At 48.5% G+C, this 19613-nt stretch overlaps 1 protein-coding gene across 4 annotated transcripts in view; it reads left to right on the top strand.

Moving 5' to 3' along the window:
- The first annotated feature begins 588 nt into the window (after positions 1-588).
- The window catches only part of SAMD4A (sterile alpha motif domain containing 4A), a 158568-nt gene continuing 139543 nt past the window's right edge, over positions 589-19613 (top strand). For 3 of the 4 annotated variants that reach the window (XM_068252383.1, XM_068252382.1, XM_068252380.1), the window contains exons 1-2: positions 11258-11381; positions 13123-13635. In XM_068252383.1, the coding sequence (XP_068108484.1) occupies positions 13440-13635 (196 nt within the window). In that variant the 5' untranslated portion in view covers positions 11258-11381; positions 13123-13439. Of the gene's footprint in view, positions 701-11257; positions 11382-13122; positions 13636-19613 lie in introns of those variants that run through there. The other variant, XM_068252381.1, reaches the window with a different exon arrangement.

The raw sequence follows: 19613 nt of genomic DNA, 5'->3' as shown, positions 1-19613 counted from the left end.
AAGGGCCCTGAGGAGGTTGTACACAGCGCAGGAGATTTGGGCGCAGCCGGCGCCACCATAGACGGTAATAGGAATTTTCGGCTACAGCTGCGCTCAGTCAGTCACTTCGGCGCCGTCAGAAGACTGAGCTGAAGTTACTTTTAAAACACTGTAATTCGGCCGCCAGCAATAGTTGGAAGCCGAATTATACCATTCCCCCACTATCCACGTGGACCTGGAGGGGGAATAGTAAATAACGCCGCCGGGAACTTGTGCAGCAGCAGGATAAGCCATATACCGGCTGTATCCTGCGCCCAAGTCTACCGGCGCCGATTTCATAGGTGCATGCTGTACATTGAAGAGGGGGGGTCAAAGGGTTGTCACTAGACAGTACATCAGGCCCTGCTAGAAAGAGCTACAATTTGTTCTCTAGAATTGTGGAATGGGATTCATGACTCCTTATGTAACATGATTGACTTGGCTTCACTATCTTCAGAAACCTGCTAGATTTCATGTTTGCTTGCATAAGCTCACTGGCTCCACCCTGCTGATCACCTGACATCTAACTGCTAAACAGCAACCAGTACAACTGCCATCTTCATGTTTGCTATTTCCCTGCATCAGTGCTTTACTACAGCTTACATCTGGAAATATGCCTGAACAAGGGGACTAGATCCCAGAAAGCTTGCATTATTTAACTTTATCAGTTAGCCATTAAAAGGTATTACTTTTTCAAGACTTTGTTTTTTTCTACCTACATATATTCTCCAGAACTGAAATTGAAAAACAGATTGTAGCGTAACATCGACTTAGTGTCATTCATGTTTCCGTCATGTGACTGGGAGAGTAAATTGTTGGCACGGTGAGTTGTAACCACGTGAGATAGTGGAGGAACTGGTTCACCGATGGGACTGCGTTTACCTGGGAAGACCTGCTGTCAGCACACAAAGGTGTGTTATGTAAACAATGACTTTCCTCGAAAGGCCTGAATGGGTGACTGACTGCCAACCCATCTAGAGGAAGCCAAACTCAACGGGATTTCCTAAAGCTTTCATTCCTGGGATCTTCCACTTTCGTTATAAAGGGCGGGTGCCGCCCAACTTGGTTTGTTTTTAGTTCACAGTGGGGCATTTTAAAGGATACCCGAAGTGACATGTGACAGGATGAGATAGACATGGGTATGTACAGTGCCTAACACACAAATAACTATGCTGTGTTTCTTTTTTTCTTTCTCTGTCTGAGAGAGTTAAATATCAGGTATGTGAGTGGCTGACTCAGTCCTGACTCAGACAGGAAGTGACTACAGTGTGACCCTCAGTGATAAGAAATTCCGACTATAAAACACTTTCCTAGCAGAAAATGGCTTCTGTATAGTAGTGCAGTGTGAGTGAAGTATATAGGAGCACAGTGTTCTACTTGCAGTGGGCAGTGAGGGAGGAGGAGTGTGGTAGATGCAGTGTTATAGGAGTGCAGTGCAGAACGAGTGCAGTGTATAGGAGTGCAGTATATAATAGGAGCGCAGTGTTCTCCTTGCAATGGGCAGGGAAGGAGGAGGCGTGTGGTAGATGCAGTGTTATAGGAGTGTAGTGCAGTATGTGGTGGCTGGATAGTGTACTGGTTAAGGGCTCCGCCTCTGACACAGGAGACCTGGGTTCAAATCTCGGCTCTGCCTGTTCAGTAAGCCAGTACCTATTCAGTAGGAGATCTCGGGCAAGTCTCCCTAACACTGCTACTGCCTATAGAGCGTGTCCTAGTGGCTGCAGCTTTGGCGCGATATAAATGTTCTGTGTTTGAGCGCAGTGTATAGGAGCGCAGTGTATAGGAGCGCAGTGTTCTCTATGCAGCAAAAAAATCCGGAAGGTCCACACACTCAAATGAACCAATGTCCAGGTTTATTCAAACAACGTGACACAAGTCCACGCTATATACCGATGACTTGTTTCAGGGCCCCGTGGGGTCCCCTTTGTCAAGGTAACACAGTACAGAATGGTAACCTTGACAAAGGGGACCCCACGGGCCCTGAAACGAGTCGTCTGTATATGGAGTGGACGTGTCACGTTGTTTGAATAAACCTGGACTTTGATTAATTTGAGTGTGCGGACCTTCCGGATTTTTTTGCATTATTTATTGGTCCAGCACCTCCACAGTGGTGTGCGATTCTCTTTCTTTGATTCTCTATGCAGCAGGTGGGGTGGGAGGAGGAGTGTGGTAGATGCAGTGTTAGTGCAGTATGAGTACAGTGGGTGGGGAGGGTGGTAGATGCAGTGTTAGTGCAGTATGAGTACAGCGGGTGGGGAGGGTGGTAGATGCAGTGTTAGTGCAGTATGAGTACAGCGGGTGGGGAGGGTGGTAGATGCAGTGTTAGTGCAGTATGAGTACAGCGGGCGGGGAGGGTGGAGGAATGCAGTGTATAGTACTGCAGTATAAAGCAGCGCAGTGTTCTCCTTATACAGTGGAGGAAATAATTATTTGACCCCTCACTGATTTTGTAAGTTTGTCCAATGACAAAGAAATAAAAAAAAGTCTCAGAACAGTATCATTTCAATGGTAGGTTTATTATTTTAACAGTGGCAGATAGCACATCAAAAGGAAAATCGAAAAAATAACCTTAAATAAAAGATAGCAACTGATTTGCATTTCATTGAGGGAAATAAGTTTTTGAACCCCTACCAACCATTAAGAGTTCTGGCTCCCACAGAGTGGTTAGACACTTCTACTCAATTAGTCACCCTCATTAAGGACACCTGTCTTAACTAGTCACCTGTATAAAAGACACCTGTCAACAGAATCAATCAATCAAGCAGACTCCAAACTCTCCAACATGGGAAAGACCAAAGAGCTGTCCAAGGATGTCAGAGACAAAATTGTAGGCTGGCTGGAATGGGCTACAAAACCATTAGCAAGAAGCTGGGAGAGAAGGTGACAACCAGGGGTCGAGTGGGGCGTGGACGCAGGTGGACGACGTCCACTTGCTTTATTCAGAAGGTGGACGCCGTCCACCCTGGCATCTGTGGAGGGAGAGAGTGCAGTGGAAGGAGAGCTGTGAGCAGCGGTGGGGAAGGGGGGCCATCTCCCCCCTCCTTCCCTCACCTTGGGGCTCTCCATCCCCCGCTCTCCCCTCCAAAACTGACGTACGGGCGGCTGGCAGCGGGCGGGAGTCGAAACTTACCTCACTCTCGTTCCAAACGTTGAGTAAGTAGTGATGTCTGGTTCATTTGAGCCGGTTCTTTCCTGTGAGTTGTGTGATCCGGCTCATCACACTGAACTGAATCAGTTCAGTGGATGAGACAGGAACTGCAGCTGAACACTGCAGCTGCAGTTCCTGTCTCCTCCACTGAACTGATTCAGTTCAGTATGATGAGTCGGATCACACAACTCACAGGAAAGAACCGGCTCAAATGAACCGGACATCACTACTTACCCGGAAGGAAGAGGTAAGTCACGCTGCTGTCAGGCTCCCACAAATTTTAGTTCTGGACCGGAGGGGGAGAGGGAGGAAGGGGGAGCCCTGGGGGGGGGGGGGGGAGGAGACATTCCCTGCTGTGCCCACCAATCCCTCCTCTCTGTGCTGCCTCCCCTCCTTGTGGGGACATCTGGCTACCTATTTTGGGGGCACCTATAGACCTGGCTACATATACTGAGGACATCTAAACACCTGGCCACCTTTTTTGGGGACATCTATACACCTGGCTACCTATTCTGGGGACATATACTCCTGCCTACATATACTGAGGTCTACTATACCCCTGACTACATATACTAGGCACATATACCCCTGGCTACATATACTGGGCACATATACCCCTGACTACATATACTGGGGACATATATCTCTGCCTACATATACTGTGGACATATACCCCTGGCTACATATACTGTGGACATATACCCCTGCTGCCAGATTGTCAGGCCCGGCCCAAGACCATTTGCCGCCTGAGGCAAACTTTGAAGAAATCGCCGTAGGAAGTGACGTCAGTGGAGCGCACGCTGGAACGAGGAAGAGGTGAGTGATCCCCACCCGTTGCCTCTTATAGCTGCAGCCAGCGACATAACAAGCTGGAGGGGAGCGGAGGACGGGGGATCCAGTCGAGGGGGGGGGGGGGGTCCGACCCCCCTCCCCGCCGCTAGGCCCAATACCCCCTACCTGCCCGCTATCCCCTCCAGCTCGGGCGGCCCTCCACACCCACGGACGGGCGGGTGCCGCCCCCCCCCAGAAGTGCCGCCTGAGGCAAACGTTTCACCCCGCCTCATGGGCGGGCCGGCCCTGCAGATTGTGTATGTTTGGGGGACCACTGCTGCCAGATTATATGTATTTTGGGCGATCCGCTGCCAGGTTTTGCGTATTTTGGGGAACTGCTTCCAAATTATGTGTATGTTGGGGGAACTGCTGCTGCGACATTGTCTATTTTGGAGGAACCACTTCCATATTATCTGTATTTTGGAGGAACTTCTACCAGATTATGTGTCTTTTTGGTGAAATGCTGTCAGATTACATCTATTTTTGGGGGATACACTACGGCAGAGCTCAAACTTCCCTGGCAGACCTTTTAAATCACTGCTAAGGTTATGTATATTTGGCCCCACCCATGACCACGCCCACATTATGTTTGACTACGCCCATTTTTTGGCGCGCCGTGCTGTGCGCGGTGCAGGGGTTTTTAGGGTGAGTCCACTCACCTCTTTTTCCAGGACTAGACCCCTGGTGACAACTGTTGGTGCAATTGTTCGAAAATGGAAGGAGCACAAAATGACCATCAATCGACCTCGCTCTGGGGCTCCACGCAAGATCTCACCTCGTGGGGTGTCAATGGTTCTGAGAAAGGTGAAAAAGCATCCTAGAACTACACGGGAGGAGTTAGTGAATGACCTCAAATTAGCAGGGACCACAGTCACCAAGAAAACCATTGGAAACACATTACACCGCAATGGATTAAAATCCTGCAGGGCTCGCAAGGTCCCCCTGCTCAAGAAGGCACATGTGCAGGCCCGTCTGAAGTTTGCCAATGAACACCTGAATGATTCTGTGAGTGACTGGGAGAAGGTGCTGTGGTCTGATGAGACCAAAATAGAGCTCTTTGGCATTAACTCAACTCGCTGTGTTTGGAGGAAGAAAAATGCTGCCTATGACCCCCAAAACACCGTCCCCACCGTCAAGCATGGGGGTGGAAACATTTTGCTTTGGGGGTGTTTTTCTGCGAAGGGCACAGGACAACTTAACCTCCTTCCCGCTGCCAGGAAACTGAAAATAGGTCGTGGATGGGTGTTCCAGCACGACAATGACCCAGAACATACAGCAAAGGCAACAAAGGAGTGGCTCAAGAAGAAGCACATTAAAGAGAACCCGAGGTGGGAATTACTTTTACTATTGGGGCACAGAGGCTGGTTGTGCGCACTAAGACCAGCCTCTGTTGCCCCATCGTGTGTCTCCATGTCCCCCCTGCTCGCCGCTATACCCCCCGCATTGCTGGCGACACGCAGCGTGTCGCCAGCTCAATGTTTACCTTGCGCTGTCAGTCAGCGCTGCTCCCCTGCCTCCTCCGCATCGGCGCACCCGGCCGTGTCCCTTCCCTCCCGCTGATAGGAGGGAAGTGACGCGGCGGGTGGCGCCGATGCGGAGGAGGCGGGGGAGCGGCGCTGACAGACAGCGCAAGGTAAACATTGAGCTGGCGACACGCTGCGTGTCGCCAGCAATGCGGGGGGTATAGCGGCGAGCAGGGGGGACATGGAGGCACACGATGGGGCAACAGAGGCTGGTCTTAGTGCGCACAACCAGCCTCTGTGCCCCAATAGTAAAAGTAATTCCCACCTCGGGTTCTCTTTAAGGTCATGGAGTGGCCTAGTCAGTCTCCGGACCTTAATCCAATAGAAAACCTATGGAGGGAGCTCAAGCTCAGAGTTGCACAGAGACAGCCTCGAAACCTTAGGGATTTAGAGATGATCTGCAAAGAGGAGTGGACCAACATTCCTCCTAAAATGTGTGCAAACTTGGTCATCAATTACAAGAAACGTTTGACCTCTGTGCTTGCAAACAAGGGTTTTTCCACTAAGTATTAAGTCTTTTATTGTTAGAGGGTTCAAAAACTTATTTCACTCAATGAAATGCAAATCAGTTGCTATCTTTTATTTACGATTATTTTTTCGATTTTCCTTTTGATGTGCTATCTGCCACTGTTAAAATAAACCTACCATTGAAATGATACTGTTCTGAGAGTTTTCATCTATTTGTCATTGGACAAACTTACAAAATCAGTGAGGGGTCAAATAATTATTTCCTCCACTGTATAGGAGAGCAGTGTATAGGAGTGCAGTGTGAGTGCAGTGTATAGTAGTGCAGTGTGAGTGCAGTATATAGGAGAACAGTGTATAGGAGTGCAGTGTGAGTGCAGTGTATAGTAGTGCAGTGTGAGTGCAGTATATAGGAGAACAGTGTATAGGAGTGCAGTGTGAGTGCAGTATATAGTAGTGCAGTTTATAGGAGTTCAGTGTATAGTAGTGCAGTGTGAGTGCAGTGCTATAGGAGTGCAGTGCTATAGGAGTGCAGTATGAGTGCAGTGTATAGGAGTGCAGTGTATAGGAGTGCAGTGTATAGGAGTGCAGTATATAGGAGTGCAGTGCTATAGGAGTGCAGTGTATAGGAGTGCAGTGTGAATGCAGTATATGGGAGTGCAGTGTATAGGAGTGCAGTGTATAGGAGTGCAGTGTATAGAGGTGCAGTGTGAATGCAGTATATGGGAGTGCAGTGTATAGGAGTGCAGTGTATAGGAGTGCAGTGTGAGTGCAGTGCTATAGGAGTGCAGTATGAGTGCAGTGTATAGGAGTGCAGTGTATAGGAGTGCAGTGTATAGGAGTGCAGTGTATAGAAGTGCAGTGTGAGTGCAGTGCTATAGGAGTGCAGTATGAGTGCAGTGTATAGCAGTGCAATGTATAGGAGTGCAGTATAAGTGCAGTGTATAGGAGTGCAGTATATAGTAGTGCAGTATATAGGAGTGCAGTGCTATAGGAGTGCAGTGCTATAGGAGTGCAGTGCTATAGGAGTGCAGTGTATAGGAGTGCAGTGTGAATGCAGTATATGGGAGTGCAGTGTATAGAAGTGCAGTGTATAGGAGTGCAGTGTATAGGAGTGCAGTGTGAGTGCAGTATATAGGAGAGCAGTGTATAGGAGTGCAGAATGAGTGCAGTGTATAGGAGTGCAGTGTAAGTGCAGTATATAGTAGTGCAGTGTATAGTAGTGCAGTATATAGTAGTGCAGTGTATAGTAGTGCAGTATATAGCAGTGCAGTGTATAGCAGTGCAGTGTATAGGAGTGCAATATATAGGAGAGCAGTGTATAGGAGTGCAGTGTGAGTGCAGTATATAGTAGTGCAGTGTATAGTAGTGCAGTGTGTAGGAGTGCAGTGTATAGCAGTGCAGTGTATAGTAGTGCAGTGTATAGGAGTGCAATATATAGGAGAGCAGTGTATAGGAGTGCAGTGTGAGTGCAGTATATAGTAGTGCAGTGTATAGTAGTGCAGTATATAGCAGTGCAGTGTATAGCAGTGCAGTGTATAGTAGTGCAGTGTATAGGAGTGCAATATATAGGAGAGCAGTGTATAGGAGTGCAGTGTGAGTGCAGTATATAGTAGTGCAGTGTGTAGGAGTGCAGTATATAGCAGTGCAGTGTATAGCAGTGCAGTGTATAGTAGTGCAGTGTATAGGAGTGCAATATATAGGAGAGCAGTGTATAGGAGTGCAGTGTATAGGAGTGCAGTGTGAGTGCAGTATATAGGAGAACAGTGTATAGGAGTGCAGTGTGAGTGCAGTATATAGTAGTGCAGTTTATAGGAGTTCAGTGTATAGTAGTGCAGTGTGAGTGCAGTGCTATAGGAGTGCAGTATGAGTGCAGTGTATAGGAGTGCAGTTAGAGTGCAGTGTATAGGAGTGCAGTATATAGTAGTGCAGTATATAGGAGTGCAGTATATAGGAGTGCAGTGCTATAGGAGTGCAGTGTATAGGAGTGCAGTGTGAATGCAGTATATAGGAGTGCAGTGTATCGGAGTGCAGTGTATAGAAGTGCAGTGTATAGAAGTGCAGTGTATAGGAGTGCAGTGTATAGGAGTGCAGTATATAGGAGAACAGTGTATAGGAGTGCAGAATGAGTGCAGTGTATAGGAGTGCAGTGTGAGTGCAGTATATAGTAGTGCAGTATATAGTAGTGCAGTGTATAGTAGTGCAGTGTGTAGGAGTGCAGTATATAGCAGTGCAGTGTATAGCAGTGCAGTGTATAGTAGTGCAGTGTATAGTAGTGCAGTGTATAGGAGTGCAGTGTATAGTAGTGCAGTGTATAGGAGTGCAGTGTTTAGGAGTGCAGTGTTTAGGAGTGCAGTGTTTAGGAGTGCAGTGTTTAGGAGTGCAGTGTTTAGGAGTGCAGTGTTTAGGAGTGCAGTGTTTAGGAGTGCAGTGTGAGTGCAGTGTATAGGATTGCAATGTATAGTAGTGCAGTGCTATAGGAGTGCAGTATGAGAGCAGTGTATAGGTGTGCAGTGTGAGTGCAGTATATAGTATTGCAGTGCATAGGTGTGCAGTGTATAGTAGTGCAGTATATAGTAGTGCATTATATAGTAGTGCATTATATAGGAGTGCAGTGTATAGGAGTGCAGTGTATGGTAGTGCATGCAGTATGAGTGCAGTGTATAGTAGTGCAATGTGAGTGCAGTGTATAGGAGTGCAGTGTATAGGAGTGCAGTGTATAGGAGTGCAGTGTGAGTGCAGTGTATAGGCGTGTAGTGTATAGGATTGCAGTGTATAGTAGTGCAGTGTAGCAGTGTATAGGAGTGCAGTGTATAGGAGTGCAGTGTGAGCGCAGTATATAGGAGTGCAGTGTATAGGAGTGCAGTGTGAGCGCAATATATAGTAGTGCAGTGTATAGGAGTGCAGTATATACCGGTAGGAGTGCAATATATAGGAGTGTAGTGTATAGGAGTGTATAGGAGTGCAGTGTATAGGAGTACAGTATATAGGAGTGCAGTGTGAGTGCAGTATATAGGAGTGTCGTGTGAGTGTAGTGTGTATAGGAGTGCAGTGTATAGGAGTGCAGTGTGAGTGCAGTGTATAGGAGTGCAGTGTATAGGAGTGGCGTGCAGTATGAGCGCAGTGTATAGGAGCGCAGTGTATCGGAGTGCAGTGTATCGGAGTGCAGTGTATCGGAGTGGCGTGCAGTGTATAGGAGTGCAGTGTATAGGAGTGCAGTGTATAGGAGTGCAGTGTGTAGGAGTGCAGTGTGATTGCAGTATATAGGAGTGCAGTGTGAGTGCAGTATATAGGAGAACAGTGTATAGGAGTGCAGTGTGAGTGCAGTATATAGGAGTGCAGTGTGAGTGCAGTGTGATTGCAGTATATAGGAGTGCAGTGTGAGTGCAGTGTGATTGCAGTATATAGGAGTGCAGTATATACCGGTAGGAGTGCAATATATAGGAGTGTAGTGTATAGGAGTGTATAGGAGTGCAGTGTATAGGAGTACAGTATATAGGAGTGCAGTGTGAGTGCAGTATATAGGAGTGTCGTGTGAGTGTAGTGTGTATAGGAGTGCAGTGTATAGGAGTGCAGTGTGAGTGCAGTGTATAGGAGTGCAGTGTATAGGAGTGCAGTATGAGCGCAGTGTATAGGAGCGCAGTGTATCGGAGTGCAGTGTATCGGAGTGCAGTGTATCGGAGTGGCGTGCAGTATATAGGAGTGCAGTGTATAGGAGTGCAGTGTATAGTAGTGCAGTGTATAGGAGTGCAGTGTGATTGCAGTATATAGGAGTGCAGTGTGAGTGCAGTATATAGGAGAACAGTGTATAGGAGTGCAGTGTGAGTGCAGTATATAGGAGTGCAGTGTGAGTGCAGTGTGATTGCAGTATATAGGAGTGCAGTGTGAGTGCAGTGTGATTGCAGTATATAGGAGTGCAGTGTGTAGGAGTGCAGTGTGATTGCAGTATATAGGAGTGCAGTGTGTAGGAGTGCAGTGTGAGTGCAGTGTGTAGGAGTGCAGTGTGACTGCAGTATATAGGAGTGCAGTGTGATTGCAGTATATAGGAGTGCAGTGTGAGTGCAGTATATAGGAGTGCAGTGTGATTGCAGTATATAGGAGTGCAGTGTGAGTGCAGTGTGATTGCAGTATATAGGAGTGCAGTGTGATTGCAGTGTGTAGGAGTGCAGTGTGATTGCAGTGTGTAGGAGTGCGGTATATAGGAGTGCAGTGTGAGTGCAGTATATAGGAGTGCAGTGTGAGTGCAGTGTGATTGCAGTATATAGGAGTGCAATGTGAGTGCAGTGTGATTGCAGTATATAGGAGTGCAGTGTGTAGGAGTGCAGTGTGATTGCAGTATATAGGAGTGCAGTGTGTAGGAGTGCAGTGTGACTGCAGTGTGTATGAGTGCAGTGTGACTGCAGTATATAGGAGTGCAGTGTGATTGCAGTATATAGGAGTGCAGTGTGTAGGAGTGCAGTGTGAGTGCAGTGTGTAGGAGTGCAGTGTGATTGCAGTATATAGGAGTGCAGTGTGATTGCAGTATATAGGAGTGCAGTGTGATTGCAGTATATAGGAGTGCAGTGTGATTGCAGTGTGTAGGAGTGCAGTGTGATTGCAGTATATAGGAGTGCAGTGTGATTGCAGTGTGTAGGAGTGCAGTGTGATTGCAGTGTGTAGGAGTGCAGTGTGATTGCAGTGTGTAGGAGTGCAGTGTGATTGCAGTGTGTAGGAGTGCGGTATATAGGAGTGCAGTGTGATTGCAGTATATAGGAGTGCGGTGTGATTGCAGTATATAGGAGTGCAGTGTATAGGAGTGCAGTGTGATTGCAGTATATAGGAGTGCAGTGTGATTGCAGTGTGTAGGAGTGCAGTGTGATTGCAGTGTGTAGGAGTGCAGTGTGATTGCAGTGTGTAGGAGTGCGGTATATAGGAGTGCAGTGTGATTGCAGTATATAGGAGTGCGGTGTGATTGCAGTATATAGGAGTGCAGTGTGATTGCAGTATATAGGAGTGCAGTGTATAGGAGTGCAGTGTGATTGCAGTATATAGGAGTGCAGTGTGATTGCAGTATATAGGAGTGCAGTGTGATTGCAGTATATAGGAGTGCAGTGTGATTGCAGTATATAGGAGTGCAGTGTTCCCCTTGCAGCAGCTGGCAGAGGTGTCCCGGCAGCGCCTCCTGGCGGCTCCCGGCGGGAGGAATGTGCGGCTATTTCGGTGCCTCCTCCCCCCGCAGTGCCGAGCCATGACGTAATGGTTTATGTTAATGATTAGCATGTGGGCAGGAAGCCGGGCAGAGCAGTCAGTGAGAGGCTGAGAGCGGAGAGAGGAGAGGGGGACGCGGCATGGCAGAGGATGAGCGAGCCTAGAGCCTGCCGCCACCGCCACCGCCAGCACCATGCTCCGGCCAACGGGTGAGCCGCCTGCACTGCGGCGCTGGGGAGGGGGGTCCCCCCCATTATATCATCTACAGGGAGGGGGGAGTCCCCTATTATATCCACTGCAGGGAGGGGGGAGCACTGCAGTGTGTGCTGGGGAGGGGTGTCCCCCATTATATCCTCTGCAGGGAGGGATCCCCCAGCTGTATGACAAGTCACTGCAGTCATGGGGGGGTCCCCAACTCTAGATAGCCTGGGACCCCCACAATATGGGGATTCTCCCATATGACTGGGGGTCACTGCTATACTGTATGCCTGGAGGGAGGCGAGACCCCAGATTGTCATGAAGCCCCCCTTATCTGTGATTTGGCTGGGTGTAACTGGTGTATACTAGGAATATTGGGGAGACATCTGGTAAAGGGGGGGGGGGGGTAGAGGTTGGGTACTGTCTGCAGTAGGTAGGTCCCTCTACAGGGGGTCCCTAGGTATGTCATTCTTTAGTTCATCTGGGAGAGCTGTCTGGTAGGTGCCCCTGTCTGGGTGGTGATGGGGGCTATACAGGTGTCCACGTCAAGAGGACATTATGTCACTGTGTATGTCACTGTCATTTTTGTAGAGGGGGGGGGGGGGGGGGGGGGCAGGGCACCCCCCATGCCTGTGCCTTGTTGACTTTTCTCACTACAGTGCCCTCAGCTTGTCCTCAGTGTGTGTCAGTGTGTCAGTTACCACATTGCAGTTAGCTAATCAAATCTGCCATTCTTTTCCATCTTTACAGAACCTCATTCAGAAATTCCATCTTGGGTGTTTATTTTAGGTGATCCATTGGCCCCGTTGAGTATTTTTAGGCTGCCGCTGTTGTTTTTGTGCGGCTGTTTTCCTGTATAGATGCTGCAGTTTCGATTCGGAGTGCCTGTGGCTGTCTGTGACTCCAGTACAGAGGCTGGGAGGGCGGTATAATCTGTTGCACTGTCGTGTGACCTCCTTAGAGTGCCACAGATAGGAATTCCTCTGGGTAGCTAAAATTCCAACAACCCAACTTTCCTTTTCCATGCCCCCCCCCTTCTTCACATTCATCTAGTGAGATCTGAAAATCTCAGTTCTGCATCAGATGCTGGCTTCATTCATTAATACAGCTCTTTCTGTTGTGCTTTCGGTGGTGTGACTGTTAACCCATTGTGAGATGTGTAGGAATGCATTCACACAAGCAGCTGTCTCTCCCCCCCCCCCCCCTTCTTTTCACCCCCCCCCCCTTTCGCTGTTGGCTGCAGATGCAGAGGGGAAGCTGGGCTATCCTTGGCCAAAAGCGTTTTCGCCGTTATTTAGTTAAATTCTATTGTAATCTGTCCCCCATTCTCCGTGGCGTTTCCTCGGACTCCACCGGGTGGCGGAATGCTGACAGTTGCTGCGTTTGGGCAGGGATGGGGTTAACGTGATTTAATCACTGCACCAAAATAGAAAAAGGAGTAAAAAAAAAAACATTTAAAAACTTTTCTCCTTTTTTTTCCCCCCCTTGTGGCCACCCGCTTGTGTCTCGTGCCAAATCAGGCTTGAAGCATGATGTCATCTGCCCTGTCGTAGCCATGCTTATTTTAACTTTCTACATTGCGGAAAACCCAGGTCTTCACCCCCCCAAAAAAAACGAAAAAATGTTTGTCTTGTGAGCAGGCCTCATCCTCTTGCTGTATTGAGTTGTGTTATTTTATTCAGTTATTATTTTTGTTGTTGTTATCTTGCTGCTGATTTTATGTGTCACACAGATTCTCTTCTCTTTTCGCAGTTGTGGACATCGCCTTGGAATGCGGGTGTGGAGGGTCCGCAGAGTAACCCCCGAGGGCACGTCAGATCTGGAATAATCAAATCTAAGCCTGGACAACTGTAAACCTCTCGGCGGGCGAGCGATGCCCGAGGCAGAACCAAGATCTATATATAAATCATCGCAGATCTAATCCAACAACAAGGGGTGAAGCAGATTATAGAAATACACGAACGGAAAAGAAAAAGCAGAGTGTCCATTCAACCAATCGGCTCCCTTCATTTTTGATATCTTTTTGTTTGTTTTTTTCCCCGTGGAACTTTTGACCCTTGACGATAACCATGATGTTTCGCGATCAAGTAGGCATGCTTTCGGGCTGGTTTAAGGGTTGGAACGAATGTGAGCAGACTGTGGCTTTACTATCGCTCCTGAAAAGGGTGAGCAGGACCCAGGCCAGGTTTCTGCAGATCTGTCTGGAGCATTCCCTGATCGATTGCACGGAGCTCCACATACTGGAAGGAGAGGCCAACAACCCTGGTGAGTGTTGCTGTGGTGCTGCGCTACGGCTTACGCAGGTGTCACAGAGTAATTCTTTCCAAGCGCTGAAACTGGTAGTCTGTTCATGGTGCGGCATAACCTGTGTGAAAAGACTCCGAATGAAGCTGCTGTTCTCTGACAGCCAGTAAAGACAAACGTTCATATTGCGTAAAAAACTGGTCATATTGTACAATCAAGATTGTATGATGTATTGCTAGCTTGAGAGTAATTGGAGTCCTTTACTGTAAGTGGTGAAGGTAGCAGGATTGCAACGTTGGTCTGCAGGTTGATTGGATAGTGGCTACCTTGGGCCTACCGCCTGCGGACTACAACATAGACTGCGTAGGCTAGTGTCTGATGGGGGGTCTTTTTGACTCTGTAGCCATTTAAAAGACAACTGAAGTGAGAGGGATATGGAGGCTGCCATATTTATTTCCTTTTAACCTCCTTGGCGTTCTATTGAGATCGCCAGGGAGGCTGCGGGAGGGTTTTTTTTTAATTAAAAAAAAACTATTTCATGCAGCCAACTGAAAGTTGGCTGCATGAAAGCCCACTAGAGGGCGCTCCGGAGGCGTTCTTCCGATCGCCTCCGGCGCCCATAATAAACAAGGAAGGCCGCAATGAGCGGCCTTCCTTGTTTTGCTTAGATCGTCGCCATGGCGACGAGCGGAGTGACGTCATGGACGTCAGCCGACGTCCTGACGTCAGCCGCCTCCGATCCAGCCCTTAGCGCTGGCCGGAACTTTTTGTTCCGGCTGCGCAGGGCTCAGGCGGCTAGGGGGGCCCTCTTTCGCCGCTGCTCGCGGCGAATCGCCGCAGAGCGGCGGCGATCAGGCAGCACACGCGGCTGGCAAAGTGCCGGCTGCGTGTGCTGCACTTTATTTGATAAAAATCGGCCCAGCAGGGCCTGAGCGGCAGCCTCCGGCGGTGATGGACGAGCTGAGCTCGTCCATACCGCTCAGGAGGTTAAACAATGCATATTGCCTGGCTATCCTGCTGGTCCTCTGCCTCTAATACTTTAAGCCACATACCCTGAACAAGCATGCAAATTAGATGTCTGACTTTTAGGCCCTGTAGTGACATATAGCAGAATGCAGTAAAGAGGCCCTGCAGTGACATATTGCAGAATGCAGTAAAGAGGCCCTGTAGTGACTTCTAGCAGAATGCAGTAAAGAGGCCCTGTAGTGACATATAGCAGAATGCAGTAAAGAGGCCCTGTAGTGACATATAGCAGAATGCAGTAAAGAGGCCCTGTAGTGACATATAGCAGAATGCAGTAAAGAGGCCCTGTAGTGACATATAGCAGAATGCAGTAAAGAGGCCCTGTAGTGACTTATAGCAGAATGCAGTAAAGAGGCCCTGTAGTGACATATAGTAGAATGCAGTAAAGCGGCCCTGTAGTGGCATATAGCAGCATGCAGTAAAGAGGCCCTGTAGTGGCATAGTAGAATGCAGTAAAGAGGCCCTGTACAGTAGAATGCAGTAAATTATTCAGGATACCCACATTTATGGTAACTCACCTGGTTTCAGCCATCAGCAACACTTCCTATATCTATATATTGCTGTATACTGGTATGTAGCCCTGCCCTCCCAGTGATGCTTTGCCTAGGCTGTTTAGCTATGCAGAAATCTCCTCCCAGAGCATTCTGGGAGACCAGGTATTGTTTTCACTGGCTTCAGAATTCTCAAACAGACATTCCGCCGAGATCACCTGACAGGACTGTAAATGTCAGAATGTATCGGGGGAGGAGAGCTATTACAATGGCCAAATACTGGCTAAATGATCTATGAAATGTTATGTGTTATCTTCGCTACAGTTCTTATCTACGTGTGACTGCGTTTGCTGCATGCCTGTTTCAGTTGTATAATCCAGGCACTACTGATGCCAAAGAGATCAGCAGGGCTGCCAGGCAACTGGTATTGTTTAAAAGGAAATAAATATGGCAGCCTCCATATCACTCTCACTTTAGCCTGTGGGGTGCCAGTGCAGCTGTGAACGGTTTCACTCCTGATCTGGTTCTTCCCGTCCTTGACTAGTGAATTGTTTCGAGGCGTCTGGGATTGGTCATCTGTTGGGCAGTTTGAACCGCTGTCCTTTTCCGCTGATCACATTATATCTGTGAGTATTTTCACCGATCCCTTCATTTCGGGGTACAGTTGTGGTGTTGATGGTCAGCACATATAACACCAGGTTGTCCTTGCTGGTCGGTATAGGAGGAGGTCTGCACTTTACTACTTTTAAGTTCTGCTCAGTCAAAGGGTTGGTTGCACGGCCTCTACTGGTTGCTGGATCCGGTCGGTGGCAATGGGGGAGCCGGGGTTGGAAGTGGGACTTCCTGATTGTCAGATCTGGACGGGTTTTGAAATGGAGTTGTTGAACAAGTTGCTTGTCAGATCTGGACAGGTTTTGTCTGGTCTGGTCGGTGGACGGTTGTGTTTGTTCCCGGCAGGTCTGGTTAGTTGGGATCAGTAGGGGTTGCTGGCAGGGCCGGGCCGAGGCATAGGCTGGAGAGGCTCCAGCCTCAGGGCGCAGTGTAGGAGGGGGCGCAGAATTCATTCAGCTGTCATTCCTAATTGTGTTTGAAGCAGAAAGAAATAAGAAAAGGGCATACATGGCAGTGACTGCAAGCCATATAACTAGATATTAAGGTGTTGGGGAGGTTGTGGGCCCTGTGGCGCCTCTTAGTCTAATAGCAATCAGTGTGTGATGGCTGGGGTGGGAGGGATGGAGGGGCGCACTTTGGTGTCTCAGCCTTGGGTGCTGACGGACCTTGTCCCTGCTCTGGTTGCTGGTCATATTCTGTGGGGTAATAGCATTCACTCTAGCCATTCACATTTGCTCTGTGTTTGCATATGTTTGTCAATATAGCAAAAATGCAACAACAATGTAACTCCTTCAGGACTGACCACTGTGGCCCCCTTAAGGACCAGAGCAGTCTTTAGTGCCCTCCCCCCCTGCCCTTCACTGTATAACCCTGGTGGTGTAGTGGTCCCCCCTTCCCTAAACATCCCCATGATAGTCTAGTGCCCTCCCCTCTGCCCTTCACTGCATAACCCTCATGATTTAGTGGTCCCCAATTCAGTGGACCGAAACCAAACTTTTTTTTTTTTTTTTTTTTTTTTTTTTTTAATTCAAAATATTTAGTTGCACCACTCTGACGCAAGCAAAGATAAATAAACCTTCCTTCAAGCCTATGAGCATTTCAGTGCCTGCTTTTCACCCTTCTCTTTTCATAACTAGGGTTATACAGATGGCAGCCATTACTTCTGAGCTTAGTAGGAAGTTTTAGATCATGGGTGTGTTTGTCATCAGCTACCCTCCCTCACAGGGGCGTCGTCTATGTGAAATCTCACACAAGCTGAGATCACCTTCCCTATGACATCATCAGTAGCAGCCTGTTTTTTTTTTTTTTTTTTATCTCCTCCACCAGTCTGCTGGATTCTGTCCTGGCAATATGAAAGGAAGGGAGGGGTTCCTCCAATAAATGTAAAGTATTTTATATTTATCATCATGCAGCTGAAAAAAGGCTGCTATTTATTATTATAATTTTAGAAAATAGATTTTATTTTTTGAAATCTTGTATTTTTAATTTGGGTCCACTTTAACATCCCCCTGGTAGTCTAGCGGCCCTCATCTCCTACCGTCCCCCTGCAGAGATCGACAGCAGTATCACTCACCTTCCTCCTCTCTCCAGCAGTGAGCAACTGTGACTGGCAATCACAGCAGCCAGCCCCGTACTGACTCAAGTATGGAGTCCAGGCTTGATGACATCATCAAGCCGGGACTCATGCTTTTAGTCAGTATGGGGCTGGATGCCAGGGGGCGGTCAGGAGCTGCGATCCTCGGTGGATTGTGGAAGGTGAGTGAAGCTTGTTTACAATGTGATCACTACAATCACCGGCAATCGTAGTGATCACATGATCAGGAGCCAATCGGCATGGCTCCTGATTAATGCCAGGAGATTAATGTGTACCACAGCTGTAAAATAAAAAAATAAAGATACTCACCCGCAGCTTCCTCCTGCAGCATAAACCCCTCTGAGTCCCACGCCGTCCTCCCACGGTCTGCCGTTCAGCCGTGATCAGCCCCGGTAACAGCTCAGTCGGGACCAGTCTGTGATCGTGGCGGGAACGTTCGGACTGCGTAGTTTGAAATATATGTCGTGTCAGAGGCTTACAGCCACAAGCATGACGTAAATGTCTGTCCACTGCTGCTGCTCTCTGTGTCTATACAGCTCCCACACAGAGTAATGATAACATGTCTGCCCACTGCTGCTGCTCTCTGTGTCTATACAGCTCCCACACAGAGTAATGATAACATGTCTGCCCACTGCTGCTGCTCTCTGTGTCTATACAGCTCCCACACAGAGTAATGATGACCTGTCTGCCCATTGCTGCTGCTCTCTGTGTCTATACAGCTCCCACACAGAGTAATGATAACATGTCTGCCCACTGCTGCTGCTCTCTGTGTCTATACAGCTCCCACACAGAGTAATGATAACCTGTCTGCCCATTGCTGCTGCTCTCTGTGTCTATACAGCTCCCACACAGAGTAATGATAACATGTCTGCCCACTGCTGCTGCTCTCTGTGTCTATACAGCTCCCACACAGAGTAATGATAACCTGTCTGCCCATTGCTGCTGCTCTCTGTGTCTATACAGCTCCCACACAGAGTAATGATAACCTGTCTGCCCATTGCTGCTGCTCTCTGTGTCTATACAGCTCCCACACAGAGTAATGATAACCTGTCTGCCCACCGCTGCTGCTCTCTGTGTCTATACAGCTCCCACACAGAGTAATGATAACCTGTCTGCCCATTGCTGCTGCTCTCTGTGTCTATACAGCTTCCACACAGAGTAATGATAACCTGTCTGTTCTCTGTGTCTATACAACTCCCCCACAGAGTAATGATGAGCTGTCCGCCCATTGCTGCTGCTCTCTGTGCCTATACAGCTCCCACACAGAGTAATGATGACCTGTCTGCCCATTGCTGCTGCTCTGTCGCTATACAGCTCCCACACAGAGTAATGATAACCTGTCTGCCCACTGCTGCTGCTCTCTGTGTCTATACAGCTCCCACACAGAGTAATGATAACCTGTCTGCCCATTGCTGCTTTCTGTGTCTATACAGCTCCCACACAGAGTAATGATGACCTGTTTGCCCATTGCTGCTGCTCTCTGTGTCTATACAGCTCCCACACAGAGTAATGATAACCTGTCTGCCCACTGCTGCTGCTCTCTGTATCTATACAGCTCCCACACAGAGTAATGATAACCTGTCTGCCCATTGCTGCTTCTCTCTGTCTCTATACAGCTCCCACACAGAGTAATGATAACCTGTCTGCCCACTGCTGCTGCTCTCTGTGTCTCACTGCACACAGAGTAATGATAACCTGTCTGCCCATTGCTGCTCTGTGTCTATACAGCTCCCACACAGAGTAATGATAACCTGTTTGCCCATTGCTGCTGCTCTCTGTGTCTATACAGCTCCCCCACAGAGTAATGATGAGCTGTCTGCCCATTGCTGCTGCTCTCTGTGTCTATACAGCTCCCACACAGAGTAATGATAACCTGTCTGCCCATTGCTGCTCTCTGTGTCTATATACAGCTCTCACACAGAGTAATGATAACCTGTCTGCCCATTGCTGCTGCTCTCTGTGTCTATACAGCTCCCACACAGAGTAATGATAACCTGTCTGCCCATTGCTGCTCTCTGGGTCTATATACAGCTCTCACACAGAGTAAAGATGACCTGTTTGCCCATTGCTGATGATCTCTGTGTCTATACAGCTCCCACACAGAGTAATGATAACCTGTTGCGATCAGCCCAGATGGTCCAGCATTCCTTATCTTTCAGCGACGCATCAGGGCAGGTGTACACTTACTAGATTCTCAGCAGGGACAGCCCCCCTCTGCTTACTTTAGCATAATGTGTACACACCTTAAACGGCACCCAAGGTGAGAGGGATATGCGGCT

This window comes from Hyperolius riggenbachi, chromosome 9 (assembly GCF_040937935.1).
Source record: "Hyperolius riggenbachi isolate aHypRig1 chromosome 9, aHypRig1.pri, whole genome shotgun sequence".
NCBI lineage: Eukaryota > Metazoa > Chordata > Amphibia > Anura > Hyperoliidae > Hyperolius > Hyperolius riggenbachi.
This window is presented reverse-complemented; position numbering and strand designations above follow the sequence as displayed.